This window comes from Pezoporus wallicus, unplaced genomic scaffold, assembly GCF_028554395.1.
Source record: "Pezoporus wallicus isolate ANWC-B61680 ecotype Strahan unplaced genomic scaffold, APGP_CSIRO_Pwel_v1 contig_10094, whole genome shotgun sequence".
Classification (NCBI taxonomy): Eukaryota; Metazoa; Chordata; class Aves; order Psittaciformes; family Psittacidae; genus Pezoporus; species Pezoporus wallicus.
Window position 1 is genome coordinate 361,503 of NW_026639160.1, and position 15,140 is coordinate 376,642.

General features: G+C 40.6%; 1 protein-coding gene and 1 long non-coding RNA gene across 4 annotated transcripts in view; one reads left to right on the forward strand and one right to left on the reverse strand.

Moving 5' to 3' along the window:
- The first annotated feature begins 865 nt into the window (after positions 1-865).
- LOC130601627 (uncharacterized) lies at positions 866-2,873 on the forward strand. The gene is made up of 2 exons (XR_008972726.1): positions 866-1,687; positions 2,774-2,873. It is a non-coding gene; the product is annotated as an uncharacterized LOC130601627 (long non-coding RNA).
- The window catches only part of SEMA4D (semaphorin 4D), a 40,949-nt gene continuing 27,255 nt past the window's right edge, over positions 1,447-15,140 (reverse strand). For all 3 annotated transcript variants that reach the window (XM_057413818.1, XM_057413817.1, XM_057413816.1), the window contains 3 exons: positions 3,614-3,823; positions 2,135-2,232; positions 1,447-1,582 (listed from right to left, as the gene is read on the reverse strand). In XM_057413818.1, coding sequence (XP_057269801.1) covers positions 1,553-1,582; positions 2,135-2,232; positions 3,614-3,823 — 338 coding nt within the window. In that variant the 3' untranslated portion in view covers positions 1,447-1,552. The remainder of the gene's footprint in view (positions 1,583-2,134; positions 2,233-3,613; positions 3,824-15,140) is intronic.

Sequence of the window (15,140 nt, forward strand, 5' to 3'; positions counted from 1 at the left end):
TTTTGGCCAGCAGCTGTTGATCCAGAGGTAAGTTGTGATTTACTCATACTTGTACCACTTTGATACACATCTAAAACATTGAAACAACTAAAGTCACTGCATGGAATAGGGGCCTATTCACGCTAACAGCTCATTTTTCCTTTCTTTTTCTGTAGAAGAGCATGAAAAGTTACTTTGGAAATGAAACAGGTTGTTCAAAATTATTTCTTGTTCTTAAGAGTGTAGCAAAATTTTTACTGCTTGCAGTACTTCACTGCAGAGACAAGGCAGAGTACAGCCATGCTCATCTGACCTCAGTCTTACAAAGCATTACCTAAATTAAACTAAACTTTAGCCTGCTTGAAATCTATGGAACACAAAAAAGGAGGGACACTGCAAGAAAAATCTTTTATGGTTGTCCCTAAGCCATAAAAGATGTCAGAAGAGAAACACAATGTGGGGCAGAGATACCCTCTGAAGGCTGTCAGAAGTCTGCATCAGTTTATGATTACCAATGTAAAAAATAGTGAAAATGGTTCACCCTGCATGTGTTCGGTATGTGCTCTGATATTGGGGGCAGAGGGTATCATTCAGTTAAAATCTTAAACTGAGGAAAATATTTTCTTCATTGTGGGAAACAACCTAATTGCCTGTTATAGGATAATCTAGGGAGAAATATAATGCTTTCTGCTATTGCTAGGAGCAGCTGTCTCACTGGGCTCCAGCTACAGTGATTCTTAGATGGCATTTTACTTGTTTCCAGATTGCTGAAAACCACTGTGGAGATGATAAGACAGAAAACTTGAATAATGCCTTAGACATTTCTTTATTAGATGCAGAAAGAACATCAAACAGCAGTGCAGGAAAACGGTTCCACTGCGGATTAAGTAGGCCCTCACGTTTTCATTCTGCAGTTGTTCACTAGGAATAGTCTTAGTACTCATTCAATATTTTTAACTTGGGTGCACTGTAATCTCTATTTTGAGCATTAATCAGAACTTCTTTATTTGGTACAGAAACTTTATTACCAGAAGAAATGTGTTAGAACAAATTAACTTGCTGACACCTGAAAGGATTGCTGTTCAAAAGACGGGGAAAAGAGTGTAAGGGTAAACGTATTCAAAGAAAGTAAGTAGCCAAGTTAAAGTGCTTTTAAATAAAGGTGATCCACATCTTATTATTAATCTCTAAATCATATGACAAGATCCTCAAGCCCAAAATTAACTGGTTTGCTTAATGAACTCAAAACAGAAGCCATACATCATATTATATTGTTTGAGCAGCACAACTTTTACTGTGACCACTTTTTTCTTCATTAAGTTGAAATAACTGGCATCAGAAAACCAAAGATAGTTCCAGCATGGGATGAGTGGCACCTCTTCTGGCACATAACTTAGTTATTCTTTGGCGCAGTAAAGATACCCTCTCCAACCTCAAGCTTCAGGTGATCTTCCTGAATAGCCATTTTAATATCATCATTACGAAATAAGTCTTTGAAAGCTGTGATATTAAAAGAGTGCTGGCTATGCTTAACTTGCATACACTTCTCCTAGCTTGTTTGTTCCTTTGTGCATTAGAGGCTGTTTTTCTTGTTGCAGCTCTCCTGAAGAAGAAAGAAGTTCAGAATGATGTGTTAATACTGCTTTGAAAGTTAACATAGGGTTTAAGGGTTGCCTGTACTAACTGTTCCACCTGCAGCAAACAGAAGGTATCAGAAGTAATCTTTGGTTATCAGTTTATGATCTGTTCTAACTGCAGGTGAAAAATACTAAAAGCTAGCTCTGGACTATTGTTCTTTAAAGGAAGGCCAATGTTTATGGACAGTACCGTTTATGAAGTCCAATAGTCTCTGCAATCCAGTTAGTGTACAGATGTGCTGAAATTAAGCTAGTATTTCCATATACACAGATTTAACTGTTCCAGGAAGGATAAGGATAAATGACTGGTTAGTAGACTGAAGGAGCAAGCTGTCATAACTGTAATAGATGTCACAAATCAAGCAGACTTTACTTCTGAGAGGGTAAAGAATGATGACACGTACAGGAACACGGATCACTGTTACATAAATACATAGAAGCATCATAGACTGTCTATAAAATTGGGATTGTAGTGTGCCATGTAGAAAGCACCGTGGGAAATTTCTGGAAATTCTTACCCATGTTTTCCTCCAGCTTCGCATCATCTTGTCATGTTCAGTGATGGCACTTCTCCAGGTATGGAATTCTTTGGCCCATCCATCCTGACCAGCACTATCTGAGAATTGTACATGGGGATGAAGTAAGTGGATGGTATCTGTTCAGTTGTAATACTTCATGTGGAGGACTGGGAAAGAAGGAACGAAAGCCACCATTTTGTCCTTTGTTTTGTTCTACCTCTTCTCATGATATTTGGAAGTAAGGTCTGTAGAAACGGTCATGGCTCTTCCCCTCTGCAGCAAACCTTATAACCTCCAGAGTAAACAGATTCAGTGCCTTTACCTGTAATCCAAAATATCTGAAAACCTACAACCTGCAGGCTAGGGTTTAGTCCCATCCAAGCAGCTCAGGAATGCTGCAGTTACATCATACCACACCTGGGGAGAAGAATAATAGGATGCAGCTGTCCACATGCAGTTTGTAGTTTCTTCATTTTTTTGGTAATGTTATATAGTTATTCTTAAATCCACTGAGAACTTAAGGGCTGTTTGGTGCATCTTGATAAAATTCTAATTCAGATTCTGTCTGCCAGTTTTTCTTGCAGAATGTAACACTGGTGGCAACATACACAGATGTAGTATTTTCTGTTTATCCTTCAGGACACAAGCATCAATATACAGTACTTCTGGAGCACATTGAAAGCCTCCCTCTGCTTTACATTTACAGTTGTTTCATTGAGATGACCTTCATTCTGCTACCGAGGCAGACTTCAAAGTAACTGGAGTGATGGCAAGACAACTGTGTAACTCCTACTGCTTTTCTCCATCACTGAAAAAAGAAGAGCTGTTCCTGACAAGTTCGTGTTCACTAACCAGCTAATTATTTTTAACTTCACCCTACCCTGCCAACTTCATCACTCCTGCTGTCTTTCTAAACACTGTTCAGACCTTCTTCAGGCCTGGATAAGTTCTCGAAAGCTAGTTGCTAATGTTGCTCGAGTTGCACTGGTTAGTTGTGGGTACCTGAAGATCTTGCAGAGCTGCTGAAGTTAGCACTGACCTGCTGCCTTGATAGTGTCCAAACCAAGCAGTAGGAACTGACCTCACCCAACAGCACGTGGTTTGCTGATAATCTTGATTTTTTTAACATCCTGGGTTGCAATTTGGGGGTTTCTCTTTGCCATCTGATTTCCTTGGCATCAAAGTTTTTCTGCTTTCTCCCCAGAGTGCCTGTTTTTAATGCTCTAGTTAAAAAGAATCTGACTTAATTTGTGTCCATTAGTTCAGCAGTTTCATTTCTAGAACGTAACTGCTAATGGGCAGGTCAGTCCTTTGTAGAAGGAATTTTGGTGGTTCTAAAACCTTTTCAAAAACAATTAAAGCAGACACATCAAGTAAGAGTTACCATCTTCAGATATACACGTTTTATGGGTGAGAATTACAGAGCTCTGTTCATGTCAGGGTCAGGCCAAACATTGACTACATTCAAAACCAGCCTACCTTTATCTTCCACTGTGATGAGCACTTCTGATGTTATGTTCCCAGCTTCTGAGACAAATGAACATTTGTATTCTGTATTTTCTGATACTGAATCTTTCACCCAGCTCAGGACATGCACTCTGCCATCAAACAGCATATGAGATTGCTCAGTGATGCATGCTTTCATCATCTGTCTGTTCTTCTTCCAGACAAAATAGGAGCCATCCGGACCTGTAAAAATGTCAGTCAGCTTATTTTATAAGAAAATACAAGTCTTTGAAAAGAAAACAAAACCTCAAGACATCAAAATTAGGCTCAAAAGCATAGCTGTTTGTAATATTTCATAGGCTTCTTAAATTCTAAGTAAATTGGGATAAATGGAGCTAGCATTGGTAATTTGTGTTAAAGCCAAAGTTGTAAATGAGTTCATGTCTATAAATTCCATCTGGATTCCCATGAGGGAAAATGTGCTCCACAAACATGATAAAGCAGATGATGAACATCAGCAGCATCTACCTGCCTGTACGATTTCCTCTGGAGCTAGGCCACATAATCTAGTGCTGATCCAGCTAGCTTCTGGTACAAAGCATCTAAGACATGCCTTGCAAAATCTGAAATAAAGGCCAGGAGGGGAAAAAGTTCAGGAACTCTGTGTGTCAAAGATGCTGGAACTAATAATGAAAGAAGCAGAATTGGAAGAAGCACAGGACCATTAGTCACAGCAGGCAATTAGGCAAGACAGAACTTGGAAGAAGCTTGGATCAACAACAAAGAGCAATCCAATCTTTTATCTTTGTTGCTGTTATTAGTCTTAACCTGCGAAGACTGAATCCGAGTCACATATTGACAGTAGCCCAGAGGACAGAACAGCTGCTCCCAGAAAACCAGCAAGGTTGGCTGAAGTGTATTTGGCAGTATCCAGGCCTTCTCCTTTGCAAGGAGACCTCTGAGCCAAGCTTAGAATTCAGAGTGATTCTGATATGAAAAACATGCCTATTTCCCCCTCAGGACCTAGGATCCAGGCTAGCCTTTGCAAGAGAAGATGTAAAGAGAAATTTGGTGTAAAAAGAAAAACTATTTTTGCAAGCATGTCTTGACAGAACAGGTAACCTATTAGGTCAGCTTCTACTATGAGCATTTCAGATTGCAAACTGGTGTGTCATTTTTCTCTAGATGATCTGATTCTAGGTTAGTGCCCTGAGAACTAATTAAATTTAGATATTAAACAAGTATTCTTTACATCTGGCACTTCCTCAGAATATTGTGTTAAATTCTTAAGTCATTTGGAAATAGAACTAATACACTACAAATATGGACACATAAGTTAGTAGTGATAGTAAGGCTGAATGAGAGAGAACCTCATCAAGTGAAAGCCTGGCACAGAGTTTATCTCTGAAGGAAAGAGGGAGGGAAATGGCAGAATCTCGAGGGACTGGCAACAGCACTGACAAAGTGGAGATGGCGAGCATATGCTGAACTGAAAACAGCCTGGCACACACTCATTATGAAAATACAGAGGTCTATGGGTGACTGTACTTGTTCTACAATTAATAGTAGATGGGTTACATGTAAAAATCATGGGAAGTCTGGAACCAAGGACAAATTATTTCAGTAAACAAGTGCTGAAGTTGGAGTTTGGACAAAGCAGAAGAATAGTAAATACAGGCACAGCAGAAAGAAAACAACAAAAAGGTCTTGAAGAGCAGAAACCTACATTCAAAAAACAGTCTGGATTATAATTTTTAAAAGATGCCACAGTCTGTCACAGCATTCATGCAGAAATAAAATGAAGCAATAGTATTTGCAGAGGGCAAGCTGGCTTGGAGAAGTTAAGACCAACTTGACCACAGTGAAGATCAATAAAAGGAGGGAATGCCACATATGGCACAAGCCACAGGGATGAACTTTTCCAAGCTTAGAAGAGTTACTGCTCTAGCACTGCAAAGCTAAAAGCCAGGTGCTTGAGTAAAGCGATAAATTCACAGAATTTATTTGCATGAGACATGGGAACAGGACCATTACCTAAATCCACCAACTTGAAAAAATGCTGGTTTGGGACCATGCGAGGAAGAGGCATGTTCTGTGTGGGACTCAGGATTCCTAAGCTGCCTTCAAGTATTACTGTTCACACCAGAGAAGCCGCTCTGTTTGCTGGTGCTAAAGATCACAGTTGTTCCAGAAATCTGTCAAAGGCTGTGCTTAGACACGCATTTCACTAAAGGACTAAAATCCAACCTTTTCCCAATGCGGAAAATTCTGCAAGTTGTGTTGCTTCAGGTCAGCAACTTCAGAATTGGGCAATTTTACCCTCCCTTTCTTTTCTTTGTGGAAATCCCCACAGATACGCTCATCCCCATCCAATGTATGATACCAGTTAGTTAACAGCAAAATCAAAGTTCAGGCACTAGTCAGGGGTTTTACTGATCATATTTCTGGTTTCAGGCACTGTGCTACTACTTTCTCTACTTCAACTTTCTCTTCAGGATTAGGCAGTGGAAACCTTATTATTTAGGCAACAGAGCTTATCTGCAAAAGCTCTGAATCACAGCTGTTAAATGCAAGTATTTCCTACAACTCCAGAGAGATAAATTCAGACTCGGGTGTAATAGAGAAGTATTTTTTTGAAGATTAAGGAATAAATATGAACATATACTCTACAGTAGTGGTACCAATTAATTACATGCCTAGTGCAAACTTTAAAATACAAAACTTCTAACATAATTGATCTACTTACTTTGCCATCCATTTTAAGAATGCTTGAAAGATTGAAAAAGGTCATATTAAAACAGTACATTCAAGCAGAGAATTAAACAGCACATCTGTTCAGATATGTACATAGCTATGTTTAAGCAACAGTGAAATGTTATAAACAGTTTTGAAGACATTACTTCAATCTCAGAAATACAGTATTAATTATCAACTTGCACATTAACGATTTTAGAAGGGGAAAGATTAACAGTTACCAAACAAAAATGAAAAAGCCTTGATGCATTGTCTGAACTACCCCTTTTCTCCGCATGAGCCCTTTGTGATTTCCAGTGTCTGTGAAAATGTTTGCTGCTTTTCTGGATAGATTTCATTTTCTCTACCTCTGCTTTCAGCACTTGGAGTGAAATGGTACTGCCCAGGTACTGTATGGGTAGTTTCTGCTGGCAAAATAGGTTCTCTGACCTACATCAGGTCAGGCAGGTTTGCACAAACCATGCATTTAATAGCCAGATTATTCTGCCACAAGATTTTCCACAAGGAGAAACCTCAGCAGCCATAGATAGCATCAGAAACCTGAACCACTGCAGCTGCTTGTAAACTTTTATCCACAGTCTAACTGCATTCACTGAATTATTGGTGCAAACTTGATCTTAAGGTTAAAATAATAAGTAACACCAGATACAAAGAATTTTAAGGGAACAGCCACAGATTCAGAGCTGGTGTGCCCTGATAAACAGTACCAAATTAAGCATTTGCCATGTGCACATCAAATCCTAATAGACATATGGCTTGCAAGAAAGCTTGGAGATACTAATTTGAAAGCAAGAGATTATGGATTAAGTAGAGATCACTGACATAAGCCTGGGGTGGGGGAGCAAGAAGGAGTACTGGCCAAGCCAGCTCCTGCCGAATGCTGCAACTTGCAGAACTGTATAGGCATTTCAAGAGCCACCCAATGAAGCTGTACCATGAAACACTCAGAAGCACTATCCCATTGCTGTTGGCTTAGCACACAGTTTCACCTCATTATCAACATGATTCTTGGAGGGCGACATTAAAACAACGCTTCCCTGTAAGTTATTCAGAGAAACACTTCAAGATAGAGGGAGGTAAGTCGGGTGAAAAAAAGCAGGAGCAGTCAGCAAGCCTAAACCTCTTAAAGCTTTCCCCAGCAAAACTAATCTCTGAAACCTGACAGCAAACTGAAATCCAGTGAAGATAACCGACAGGTATCCCACAGAGGAATCCTGGCAGGGTAACAAGATGTCCACACAAATTCCTCTGATCTAGACACAGAACTGCTACCAGAGGCTGTCCTCAGTGACAGGAAGTTCAGGTTTATTCCCGCAGTACACACCAAAACCCCTTCCAAAGCTCAAAACGCACAGCAGATAAAAAATAATAAGGTTAATCTTAAAAAAGGGATGCCTGGATTTAATGCTTGCTATCTAACTTGCAGCTTTGGCTTGTACCAAATGCTACTGAACTAAACATCCAAGATGTCAGAAACCCAAGATCATACAGGAAAGCTGTCATCCAGAGCAGGGATTAAGTTTTAAACAGACACTATAATCTGGGTGCAGGAAGATTATTTTAAATCGGAGATCAGAGTTGGCACAGAAAGTCAGTCAATCATTAACATGGAAAACAGCCACCAGCACTACTCCACAGAGGGCTGAAAGTTAGATTTAAGGCTGGTCACAGTTTAAGTTGTAGGAGTCAGCCACTGCTGCTGACATGCTAGCAGAATAATAAATAAATAGTACATGAAGCCATCAAGAGGGAAACAGATTGGAAAAGAGGGGAAAGAATCTTTAAATTAGACAAGCATCACTGCAGTTTTCTGAGAACAGTGTACAAGGTTGGTAGGCTGCATCTCGTCACTGGGGATTTTGGGGTTGGTTTTCTTAAATAGGGGCAATACTTCTTAGAAAACAAACTAGGAATAGGTTGACAGCAATGAAAAAGGAAAATCCCAGGAAGACGGACCTCTCTGAATTGCTAACAAAGAATATTACTTCAAACACCAAATATTTCATACTGAGGAACCCATGACATGCTCCTTCAAAACCTGGTGCTTTTGTCAGTTACTAAACTATTGGTGTAATACCACCACAAGCTGTTGTGGCCTTATCAAGGCAGATTAAAGGCAGGAAGTGTTTCCTGTGAATCACAGAAGCTGGGGGAAGCTGCCTGTCACCAGAGGATATGAGGCACAGTGCATGGAGATGGAGGTAGGACACCGCATCTGCCTTCTCAGGGTGCAATGCAAAAGCAGGTTGGGAAAATGGCTCCTGGCTGTGAGATGAAAATGTGATCCATAACTGTCCACGCTCCCTGTGATGAACAGCATTTATTCAGATATTCTCTGAGTGGGCCCAAAAAAGGGTTTGCAGCATGAACCCAGATAACTGTCTTTATAGAATAGTTAAAAGAAGCAATAGCATCTAGAATTAGGACTGGCAGAAAAAAAAACAGGTTCCAGTTTGAGCTTGCTCACTGATTTTTGGCTCCTATCAGCTAACACACCTACTATGTCATTTGAAGAACTGAAGAATGTATTTGAGGGAGTAACATACTCCCTAGAAATCACTGCTGCTCTCCAGAGGGCAAAAGCTATGGCTTTTGCTTCATTGTTCACCCGATAGATCTAGGTGAAGAACTGGAAATAAGATTTTCATCTCCACAGAGGGATCAATGACATGTTGAAGCACCTCTGTGTCCTGGGTTCAGCAGCAGCAGTAATCATTTTTCTCCTTCTCAGTAGCTGGTGCAGTGCTGTGTTTTTGACTTTCAGCCTGGGAACAGCGCTGATAACACCGATGGTTTTTGTTGCTGCTCAGTAATGTTTACTCTGACCAAGGACTTTGTGAGCCTCATGGTCTGCCAGGGAGGAGGGGAAGCCAGAAGGAAGCAGAGACGGGACACCTGACCCAAACTAGCAAAAGAGGTATTCCATACCACAGCACATCATGCCCAGTATATAAACTGGGGGCAGTTACCTGGAAGGGTGAGATCACTGTTCTGGTCAGGCTGGCTATCAGTCAGTGGGTGGTGAGCAGTTGTATTCTCTTCCCTTATTATTTCTCTTATCATTATTATTGGTAGTAGCAGTAGTGGTTTGTGTTATACCTTAGTTACTGGACTGTTTTTATCTCAACCCGTGGGAGTTACATTCTTTCAATCCTCCACATCCCTCCAGGAGCTGGCAGAGGAAAAAGGGGAAGAGTGAGCGAGCAGCTGCGTGGTTCTGAGTTACCAGCTGGGCTTAAGCCACGACACTCTGGTAAGCACCTGCTGCTGAAGTAGTTAAAAAAGAGGAGACAGCTCTGTTCCAAACCAGTACCCAGTTTTATCAGCCATCACACAGAGGATTAGTTATCACAAGCCTACAGGTTGTAGCTCTCTCCAGAAAGACAGGAAAATTAAGTGTACAGGTAGGTGGTTTGCAACTGGGCTGCTTGGGTAACAAGAAGTTTTGAGGAAGAGCACATGGATTTGTGGTTCTGCTCCAGAGACTCTTGACACCCAACCAACTCCACCACATCTCACTAGGCAGGACTGGCTGAGACATCACTGAATGACAGCTGCATATTAGTAAGGAGAAAAACAGTTTTAACTATGTTGCATTTCTAAAGAAGAAAGACTTAGCTGGAAGGTCAGGTAAAGGTCTTGTAAGCAAATGGTACACGGGAGCAGATAACACACCAAAGTGAATCTCTCCTGAAACAACACATAAGCCAAAAGTCGTTACAAATTACATCTGGACCTCCAAGCCTTCAGTGTGAAGCAAACTTCTCCTTTTATATATACCTAGTCAAACCATAGAAGCTGCCACAGATTCTGCAGTACCTTTTTTTCTTGCATTCCCCCCTTAATCATATGTATATTAAATTGAAATGGTGAACAGTGCCTGTTTTGTGACCAAATCAGGTCATCTCTGCAAATGGCCCATGCAGCACCCAATTCCAAAAGTAAGCTGAAGAGCTCAGCTGATCAACTAAGGAGCAGAGCTGCTGCTTCACAGAGGTACCCCTCCATAGGGGCACCTGGTGTATTCCTCAGTCTCAAGAGACTTTCTGACAAATTATGTTCTTATAAGGATGGGTTGTTGAAACTGCAGATACCAATCAGACCCTTTTAAAACTATGTGGTGGTCTTAATTTACCTAAACCCACTGACACATGATGCTGTCGATAGAATCTACCAATGAGTGTGCTGTAGATAGAATCTACCAATGAGTGTGCAAGAACACTCACATACTGGTATAGGGGGGAATACATTACAGCACACAGTGCAGTTTGGAATGTTTTAAGCACATCACGCACCGGTAATACTTGCAGACCACAACTACAACTCCTAACTGGACACAACTTCCTCACGGGGAGAAAGATATTCTAATGTTTCGTTATGTTTTAAGCATTTACAAATGTAAGTCAAACAAGGGGAGGTTTCCCCAACTGAGCTTATTCTAGTCCTTACAAGAAAACATTAAAAGAGGTGTGTGTGTTCCTTTCCATGTATTTCTTTGCCTGACTCCAACCTTTACAGTTGAAAGTGCACAGCAAGAGAAATTTCCACAGGAATTATCCAAAATCTGCTGTTACGACAGAATTTTAGGATGCATCCTCTAGTCCCCACAGACGTTAACTTCCAGTTGTGCTACAGAATCTCCAGTGGAGAAACCATCAGAGCCCTGGTAACACCAACACAAAGGTGTTTAATGCTGCCAGTTTTGCATGTAAGAGAGCCACAGCAGACCCTGGTGACTGTAAAGAAAAGTGCCAATGTCTTAGTAAGATAACTGGAGCACTGAGATCCTGCAATCTAAAGTAACAAGAAAGATACTTCTAATGTCTGTGTATTATGGTCTGCAATATTTATGTCATTTTATAATTTTATGTCACAACTTCTAAGCCCTTTTCTGTTAATATATTAAAGGAACAATCTTAATTTTTCAGCTTCTTGAGATTTATTATTTTAGATGCATCTTTTAGAGGATGCATATTCTAGATGCATCTCAAAAAATAAAAACCAGGTGGCATGACACAGATCTGCACAAAGGAATGGTTTTACTCTGAGATGCCTGTAAGTGACAAACAGTCAGTGCAGAAATCACTGACAGAAGTGGTACAAAACTACAGAATTAAAAGCTGACCACTGCTGTGAGATTACTGTAGAAGATGCTGAAACTAAGTCATACACAGACAGCATGCAATAGAACACCAAAGGTCTGAGGAGAATGTAATCCATAAAGCGCGATACAGGACTGTTTAAAAGGTACAAATTTAGCATTCCTGGATGAGGATAAAGACAAACCAACCACAGATTACTAAGCAACCACAGAGATCAAATTCAAGGCTATTGTTTCAACAAAGCATCACCATGTAAATACAGGTACACTGCACACTTAAAAAAAAAAAAAAAGAAAAGAAAGTTTTAAAGTATTTGTGCAGAAGGTTTAATTGTTCTGGGAAATGCAGAGCTTTTCCTTTCTAAGCTACCAGTTAAACCATTTTCAGGTATCAAAAACTAATGATACATCTGTCTACAGGTATAACTACTAAGAAACACTGATGAAGACATGAAGAGATGTTCTGGGGAATCTTTGATACAGCAGTTCACAAAAACTACCAAAAAAACAAATACAAACAACAACAACAAAAAAAGCCCCAACACTGGAAAACTGCAACTGGTTCTGACACAGATGTGTGTCCCCGTAGGAAATGCTATTTGTGTTCTTGTAAGAGTAGAACAAAGTGACAACTGAAGTAAACTCCATTTTAAGATACTGATACACTGCAACTAAAAAAACTGTAATTTGTAGTCTTAGAAAAACATGTCGCTGTCCACCACAAAGCCCCTTCCTCCACAGGCTCCCTCTGCTCTGGGTGTTGCGCACCTCCACGCCTCTCCTGAGTTCTGAATGCTTTGTGCCAGGTCAGGCAATCAGATCACCCCAGCGCATCACAGGCGATGCGACTGATCTAGGAAGCCTCACCCCAAGATGACTTAGAGAGCCACTTCCAGAGGGAAGGTTTACTCATTTCCATGGGCAAGTCAGCCTCTGACATGAGCTGCTGCTCCTCCTCCTGGGGCAGACTGGGCACACCCTGGGGCACAGGGATTGAGCCCCGTTGCCCAGACCCATGCTGCACAGCACTGCATGACAACAGTACAGCCAACCCTCGGCCAACAGGGTCGCAAGGTCTGTTCTGGACTCGCTCTAGATGGACTTTGTCTAGAACTTTATCCAGTCTGTAGCAGCACTTTGTGAAGGGCACCGTATCTCCACCCCCCCCCCACCCCCCGGCCTTTCAGTGCAACTTCAAGCTTCACCAAAGACAGAAGAACTGCAGTTAATCACTTGTGAGTCTCATTCTTATCAGTTATGGATCTTTTCCCATGTGGATGTGGGAAGCTGTCTTGCACTCCCTTTAAAATACCATGGCCATGGGGAACAGGCATTGTATGCGGGAGTTAACCAGATACTCATCTCAATATCTCCATGAAATAGTAACTCCTTTAAAGTATATTGCTGAGTTTGCAGAACCTTTACATGGGGTTCACACTCCCGGGGTTATTTTAATGAGACTGAAAAGTTAAGAAACCATTATGGAAAAACTCCAGCTTCAGAGGAGCTAAAGGGGGAGATCAGACTTCTTGACACCATCCAAATCTTGGATGCTTGAGAGCTTTCGAATCTGAGGCCAAAAATACAAATAAAGCATAACATTTTGCACTATTTCTGATTATAAATGTATTTAAATTGTTGCTCAGCACACTCAGGATATTCTAGTACTTCATCACTTGTCTGTAGAGAAAATACTACTCTACAGCTGGGCGAGGTGTCAGTAAAACATCTGTAAGTGGATCCAAAACTACTACGAAAAAGCCTGTTTCAACTGTACCTGAATTCAACAGAGCACACCAGAGAAATTATACAGCAGGTATATACAGCATCAACTCACCGCCGCTCTCTGGCAACAAATGGTGTAGTATTTTGTTCAATTCATTTGTAGTCTTTCTCAAATGCCTTTAAAAAGTTTAAAGTTCTACAATGTTGGAGAAAGCAGATATGAGACCTAAGGCTTGGCAGTGTGAGGTCTCTGGAGAACTGTGCAGATGCGAGACTCTTCAGAGGAGCAGAGAGAATCGGGGGGGGGGGGGGGAAGAGGGAGGTGCAGTTTGTGAAGGGAGCTGTGTTCCCTCCTTTTCAGGAAAGGCAGGAGTATTCCATTCCTGAAAAACTTAATTTCACAGAAGAAAATAAGTGTGCATGTGGCTCTTTGTGCTGTATCCACTTTAACTTAATGTTGTTGAAATGAGACTGTTACAAGCTTGTAAAGTATTACCCTTAGGCACCTTTCAGGTTAAAACTTGTGGGATGAGTAACAGACAAGTAAGAGAACTCACCAACTCCTGCTCAGTTTCCAGACAACTTGAAACAGATATGTACAATTAAAAGGAAAAAAAAGAAAAGATTCAGCAATTCCCATAAAAAGGTTAGAAACTTGACTGAAAATAAACCTCAGGTTTTTGACTGGATGATGTGGCAATCTGTACTTGCATCATAACACTTGCTGGTACCTATCATTTACACAGAAGGCCAGGTACAACATTTAACACTCTGCCAGTCTTGTTTAACCCTTCTGCTCCTTGCAAACACATTTTACCTTATGTGCATAGCTGAGTGAAATGAAGTTTCATTACAGTTATGTTTATATAAAGAAATATCAACAGGCTCTAATGGAATCCAAGTAAACCCAAGCACAGGGCTTCCTAGCAGAAGTATTTGCTAAGCCACCCCATCCAGGATAGGTTTATACATCTTCACGTGCAGGTCCCAGAAAGATGAAGCAAAAGGTCTGCATCAGTCAGGTAAGCTGCTGGTTTGCATTTGTTGTTGCTTGTTCGTTTGCCTGTTTGTTGGATATTTTTGGTTGGTTGGGCTTTGGTTGGTTGGGTGTTTTTTGGTGGTTGTTTGTTTTAAATGATGAAAATAAAGCTGCAGTTCTGGGCAAGGGTGTGATGTAGTAGTCAAATGTCCTGTTTCCCAAAGGGTGTCAGCCCCTCACTCATACCACAAAGCCCAGTCCTTTCCCACTCTCTGAGAGTGGTCAGAAATGCCTCTGCTGCTGGCTCTTCTTGTCCCTGCCTCTGTCATCCCTGCACCTCTTGGGTGCCCGATTCCTGTTTCTTCCAGTCTTTGTCCATATCTCCTCAGGAGTAAATTCTACAAGCTGACTTTAGGACACTGCTCCTTATTGCTTAAGTTCACTGTGAAGGCAAATTACAATTACTGCCAATTTTTTTAAAAGCAGCACAGGTATCATGTTGAAATGGACATTGCTGGACAAAAAAAGCAACTTTAGAATAAATTCCAGATATTAAGCACGATCAAACTGTTTAAATCCTTTGTGCTATTATTACATTTTTTTTTCACGGTGGACAACAAAAAGTTTCTGAATTGTCCATAAAAAGAGTGAACAGATTATTGCTGAAAGGTCTTCTCCAATCTAAATGATTCTGTGTTTCTATTCTGTGAAAGAACCTGCATCCCACTGTTGTTCTTTTTATCCATGGAAATAAAAATCATGCCTTTGTTAAGACCTACTCTAAAAATAATTTATACTTTTGATCTGATTCTGTGTAACACTAACACACAATACAAAACAATGATAATTTTAAAAATAAATACCTACAGTCTCTTCAGGAATAAGGTTACATCTTAAGACTAATTTAGGTCCATTAAATCTCACTTAGCTTGAACAGGCAACCACTATGTAAACAAAAACTTAAAGACAAATGTTGAATTTCTATACAGAAAAGAGCTTTG